Below are 6,746 nucleotides of genomic sequence, written 5' to 3'. Positions count from 1 at the left end.
GTCGGATATCGGCTACCAAGTGAGTTGCTCCCGGGGTACACAGGCTGCGGGCCGGCTAGTGAGCTCCTGATGGAAAAGCCGGGAAACTAGGAAGTGGTTCCGGGGCTTGGCGCACGTTATCGCGGAGGCTGGGGCCGCGCGCCGCCAGTCCGCGCCGAGCCGTCGCCGCCGCACCACGCGTCACGTGTCGCCCCGGCCGCAGCGCGCACGCGCCAACGAGATCGCGACAACCCAAAACATTACGAAAAAAATTCACGCCACCCACTTGCCAACGAAAAGTGACAGTGACGTTTCGGGGGGGAGCACGGTGACAATAACACGCATTTGTATTATGTAGTTTACAAAAATTATTTACATGATTCAGTGAAAATTTTCAGTGATACGATCAACTGGTGAATTGAGTGCGATCGATAGGTGTCGCAGTGGTTGTGTTGTTGGTTCCGAGGATGGATGGTGGTGGGCCGGCGGGCTAGGCGCGATGATGCGCAAGGAGAACGCCGGCGCTCCCGGCGGGACGGAGTTCTCGCTGGATGCGGCGGACTGCATCACGCTGCAGCAGATACTGCAAGCGTTCAACTCCACCATCAGCGAGGAGCACGCGTGGGCGCTGTTCTACCAGGCGGCGCGCTGCTTCCAGAAGTGCCTGACGGACGGGCCCGCCGGGTTCCTGGTGACGGAGCCGCGCCATGTGCTGCTGCACAAGGACGGCACCGTGCACCCCAGCACGCTGCTGCATCCAGGAGGTCAGTACACAAACATCTTACTTCTGATACATTTTATTACAAAATTTATGCATGGCCAAACTGTTTTATCGGACACGTCAATAAGAGTTTATCACCAAACTAAAAAGTGATAACAATAGTTACTTACCTACCCAATTTATTTCATAAATTAACATAACAATGACTATCATTGTGTAGCAGTCAATCTTATGTTATCATAGGTTATTAGTTAGAAAGAGACTATTTTCACAAATTGGCGACCTTCTGCTATCGGCAAAGTTGCATCAGCGGTATGGAGCACCTATTGTTGCTAATTAGTACTAACAATTATTTAAATCAGTCTGTATTGTGATTACACTTGACTTATCAAGTTCACTAACACACTCATTATGATAAAAATCCTGAACATAACATTACGTACCTACCTCATTATTTCGACAAATTGTTTCAACTTTGATTCGCATCACTGAATAAAAAAATAAAACCGTCGTATAAAATTTGTTTCTCATCGTGGGTGAACATTCGCAGCAATTATATTTCATCCTCCTATCTCAAAACTTGCAAATTATTTCCTCAATCTTGCCGACGTATCTACCCGGAAAGATTGGCGTCCGATACCCAATAATGCAATAATGTTGCATGCTAATAATCATGCACCGCATAGTTTAGATAACCAAACTCCGCATAAAACCGCCATAGATGCTATCAGAACATTCTTCGACCGCATCAATGCATTCATCTATATTTTACGAAGACTTTAAGTCTGCTTGGAATTTCTATACGTGAAGAAACTCATTGATAGGATTAGCCTCTCAGCAATTACTTTCAGCATAATGTTCGCTGGTTATCTTCATTATAACTTATGAACGGGAGAAATATAACATCAATGCTTTCTTGTAAGATAATTGCAAGCATGTCTTTGAAATCGAAAATATCGAGTAGACTTCACAAAGTACTAGAATTGTTGCGTCTTATTTAGAAGTTTGTCAAAATCCCCATCTTGCGTTCCAATTTCCTGCGGAATTAGGGGTTTCCCCTGATGATGTAGAAAATTATAGTGTAAATCTGCTCGTGTCTTAGTAGTTTGGCAAAAAAAGTCGATGCCAAAACAAATGGGTACATAAACTTTTCTTCAGAATAAGTACTAGAATTATACAAACCTATTACCGTGGTAAAGCCCCCCAATGCTCCAGTTATTATTGAGTCCAAATGAATAACTTAGCAAAACCATGTCGTATCGATTTAGGCTTACTTACTCATAACATGTTCCTTTTACGAAAGCTCCCACGTTTACGCACATACAAGTCATGTTATTATTTCAGTAAAGGTATGCTTTGACTAGCACGCAACCGGCATCGCAGGTAAAATTTTAGAGACAGGTAAAGGCACATGAAAGACAGGACTAGTTGAAATGAAGACGAACTTTTTGCGATTGATCTGTCATTTTCGCAGAATTTCTGTGTTATGCGATACTTGAATCATTCATTTAAATCCTCCTAAAATCCGTTAAGTCTGTGGTTTATAGTTTTAAAAAGTCTATGAAATAGTGACAAAATTATTGGTATTGCTGTGAAAATTCCTAAGAACTAATTAAAACAAGATGCGAAGCTTTAAACGTAGCTTAAGATCGATAGCCTGTGGGGTTCGGTTGCCTCGAAAGCTAGCAGCTAAGATGGCCTACATTTTCGAGCTAAAGATGTACTCCCAAAGTTTGCTTGTCTTTTAATACCGAGCGTTACAGAGTAGTCGACACGAACCTTTAGCCTGAACATATTACGTCGGTTTTATATCTGCAGGTAGGTTTGTTTACTCCCGAAGTTCGTCCTATTTACCTTGAACAAGTATTTCCTTACTGCCTATCGTAATAACTTCGCCAAAACATTCGATATAAATAGAAACATTGATTAACTTAGGAGTTTATAAAGTTGATGAAAAAGACGTTCGACGTGGGTTTAGTTTATTTTTGTCAATTTAGTGATCAATGAAATGCACTAAACCGGAAGGTTGACTTCTAAGAACTGTTGAGACATTAAACATTTTAATTTACTTGAAAGATCTAACAGGATCATCGGTGCGTCTTTCCATGCTTTAGTAACGGGTTTCTGATCTTTAATAGTACCTACCTTAGCAAGTTTAATTTGCAATAAAATATAATGACATGTAATACAACTTCTACATAATATGTTTAAATACTAGTTGCCCAGTTGTAGCTAAAAGTTAATTTGATTGGAGAATTAACCCCGCAACAAATTTTCCGCAACACTACACACATTATACTTTTCATCAAAAACAGCCGATGATTGAATAACCATCCCACCCAAAACAAAAATGTGAAAGACTGCCAAGTTCGATAATATGGGAATGCTTCGCCTATAAAAGAAGTGAGATCTGAATAAGTACCAAGTTCCATACACATACCTCAGTTAAAAATAGTTACTTTTTTAATGATGTTACTTGGCAAGTTTTCATACACCTTGTTATAAACCTACTAAACGCAATGAATCAAGTATTTAATTTTCTATTAAAACTTGCCAAGTAATCATCATTAAAAAGTAACTATTTTTAACTGAGGTATGTGTATGGAACTTGGTACTTATTCAGATCTCACTTCTTTTATAGGCGAAGCATTCCCATATTATCGAACTTGGCAGTCTTTCACATTTTTGTTTTGGGTGGGATTTCATTTATTTTTGTAAGGTTGTTTATTTTATTTTTTTTCTTATGATGAAGTTAGTTAAAGAAATGTCTCATTTATACTATTTTTTAGATTTTTTAATATGCACTATGTTTCTTACAAAGAAATGAACTAGATTAACTAAATGGACTAGATTTACCAACTGACTGACATGACATGTTATCATATATTATGTTCGTGGATCAAAGTTACACATTCGTTATTTTCGAAAGTAATTCACACTTGGCCGTTTTCAGATTTTTACTTTACTTTGACTAAATACAAACCTTTGTACCATTCGAAGATATATTATATAAATATAGATAAATTTAGTTCGTTTTAGTTCCTTAGGGGAATAAATTTACACCGGGTATAAAACACCTTCATTATTTTGAAACCGACTCACACTTGGCCATTTTCAGATTTTTCCCTTTAACTTGACATAAAGACCTACCTCCATGCCAAATTTCAAGTCAATACGACCATTGGAAGTGGTCTAGGTTTTTGATGAGTGAGTCAGTGAATAAGTGTATAGTAAAAATAGCGATTTTCTGACGTCAATATCTCAAGACCTACAATAGGTATATTAATGAAATTTTGTATTTTAGATAAGTGAGGGGGTCTCAACAGATACTAGAAATTTGATATGCGTAAATAAAATAGATTTTGAGTTACAGGGGGGTCGAATTTGGCCCGAAATGGTTCGTGTAATATAACCCACGGCCGGTGTGTCGCTTTTTTGCTCGAACTTGGCGGACACACTGCCGTGTGTCTAGATTCTCAATTGACATACTTTCCTAAAGAAAATAACATAAGTGTGTCTATGTATTCATAGGCCAGAACAAGCTGTATCCAATAACAAATGCCTAATCAAAATTTATTGGAAACGAGTTCACATCTTATATGTCCCGGCTAACATTTCAGTGTAACGCCTTCACACAAATAGCCTGTTCTAGTGATTGCTAGGTGCCGTGTGACAATTTCTATGTATCTAGAATTCTAGACCGCACTGCAAATAGGCAGGACATGATATCGTACCATGTAGCTTGTAAGTGGGAGTCATCTGCCGCCCAAGTTGTCATATTGTTACATTCAAACCCTCAGCGGAGATACAGCTTATTATAATGCAGTGAACGCAGACACCTTGTCCTCTTCTAATAAAGTTGCGATGACCTTTAAAGACACAAAAGGGGTAGCCTATTTAAAGCTACGAACGTGTTTGTCAAAAAGAAGAAAATGTAATAACCTTCGTTCACAGCGGACCTTGAAAACGAGATGAGAAACCGTTAGCAAGCCGCGCAATATTTTCCACACGACCTTTTTGGAACAAAACATTTTCGTGGCGTATTATTCGCGTATTAATCATTCGCAGATGGGCATAACAGTCGTACCTTCAGCGCCGCACATAAAGCATCGGGCCGCAGGTTGAACAGTGAAGCTGGCCGACAGTGCCCGACACTGGCCGAAGTGCCACACACCAATCATTGCTGACAGCGCTCATACATTGCCTTGCAATTTAAGCTATTTTGCATGCATGTTTCTATTAGGCTATTTACCGCTGACCCATATTCGCAGAACACTTGCTAACAAGACCGACGCTGTAAGTGACAAGTTTGCTATCTTCGAGATGTCATTCGATTTGTTTATGTAGTCTGACGATCGATTCTTGCACAATATTACGAATCGATTTTTCGATGTTAATTTAGATTTTAAATGCATTTTGTTTGTAGGTTAAGGAGTCAATTACTGTATTACCGTGATTTTTCTCGAGAATGTTGCGACCTGATTAGTTTTGTAAAAGTGTAACTGTCTTCAATATTAATGGTGGTCTTTACAGGAATATATTACCGATTGTTTTAGGTGCCCTTGAGACATCTTTTGACCTTTTAAATTTTTTCTAAGTTTCAGATATGAATCAAACGTTATTTTCGACCACTTAAAGAAAATGCTACCCGTTGCTTTGATAGTCTTCTTCTTTTACATGCCATCAAATAATTTCCTTGGGAAGCCATATCTTAAATTCGAATCTAATTCACAATTTTACGGCTTTTATTTACTTCCCACTGTTATGTAGTCGTAGTAGCATTAGACACCTGACCATTTGGACCGATTGAAAACGACTGATCTAAGTTTTTGTCAACTATCTAATTTTGCGTGAAGCCTAAAAAATATACTGAATCACTAACCAGATTAGTCTGTGGTCTGTGATGTGAACAAAAACACGGAATACCGTACGTTCAAGGTTAGGTTATGTTTGGCTAAATATTAAGTGCTATGTGTTAACTAGTTGACAGTATTGTTTCAATGTCTTCAATTTAACTGAAACAAATTGTATTTATTTGCATATTTTTATACAGGACTGCGAGGCATGCCGTTAAATAAATAGCAGCAGAAAAGCAGCTCAATTTTCTACGTTATAAACTTGCTGGCTTCAAACTTTTAATAGCATGTACTTAGTGGTTTTCACACTGCGTTTTCTTTACACTTTCCTTTACATTTCTTACTACTTTAACTAAGAATAAACTGAGATATCCCTTCCGGAGTTATTGTTCCATGTTGATAATAAATCAATGATGTATTACAATGAATGGACAGGCACAGGTGATGCGCACGCGATTATGATAATCAGTTCGCATTTCATTGACACAATACTTGGGACAGTGACTCTCAAAGTTTTCCCGCAACGCGCCATTGCGGATTTTCGTCGCAGCGAAGTTTTGTCATAAACGATGGTTATGACTTGAATTCTTAAGTTTTATGTTTTTAGGACTTTGTTAAGGGTTCAGATTTTGGGATATTTGTCGCAAACTTCTGAGATATGTTATTAATTTAAGGAGTTTTATCATAGAGGCAAATAAACACTTAAGCTTACATGTAAACAAATTAGCATTATGGTAATGGTTTACACGGAACAACATGCCCATATAAATATCCATTTAATACAGAAATGTAGATACTATTTAATTAGAAAAACTTACCGCTTGATTACACACAGTTGATCACCACTATACACCAGTACAGTCAAGTGCAGATCGCTTTTTGCCGAGTTATTCATACGATGGTATTGTTCTGTCAGGCGATCTCACCCCGCGCGTGAGAAACGGGTCTCGGTCCCGGAAAGTCTCAAACTCCTATTATCAATCGAGCCTCGAGAGACTTTTTGCGTTGCATGTCAGAGAAATTACATAGTTACATACATCTCTTTGTGCTGTTAGGTTTGTTGAACTAGTGTCATTAATCTCAGGCTGTAATTCTCTCAAGTGTTTGCCAATACTTCGGATGTAGTTGCGTCGTAATGGACATGAGAATTTTCGTGAATGGGGGCGTGGAGCGTCCGTGTTAATTGATGT

The 6,746-nt window shown here is 38.6% G+C and overlaps 1 protein-coding gene across 5 annotated transcripts in view; it reads left to right on the top strand.

Annotated features, from left to right (window-relative positions):
- Positions 1 to 15: 15 nt before the first annotated feature.
- Positions 16 to 6,746, top strand: part of LOC124646358 (protein spire) — a 165,745-nt gene continuing 159,014 nt past the window's right edge. For all 5 annotated transcript variants that reach the window (XM_047186489.1, XM_047186486.1, XM_047186488.1 and 2 more), the window contains exon 1: positions 16 to 743. In XM_047186489.1, the coding sequence (XP_047042445.1) occupies positions 479 to 743 (265 nt within the window). In that variant the 5' untranslated portion in view covers positions 16 to 478. The remainder of the gene's footprint in view (positions 744 to 6,746) is intronic.

Source organism: Helicoverpa zea, chromosome 3 (genome assembly GCF_022581195.2).
Source record: "Helicoverpa zea isolate HzStark_Cry1AcR chromosome 3, ilHelZeax1.1, whole genome shotgun sequence".
In the NCBI taxonomy this organism is placed as follows: Eukaryota; Metazoa; Arthropoda; class Insecta; order Lepidoptera; family Noctuidae; genus Helicoverpa; species Helicoverpa zea.
This window is presented reverse-complemented; position numbering and strand designations above follow the sequence as displayed.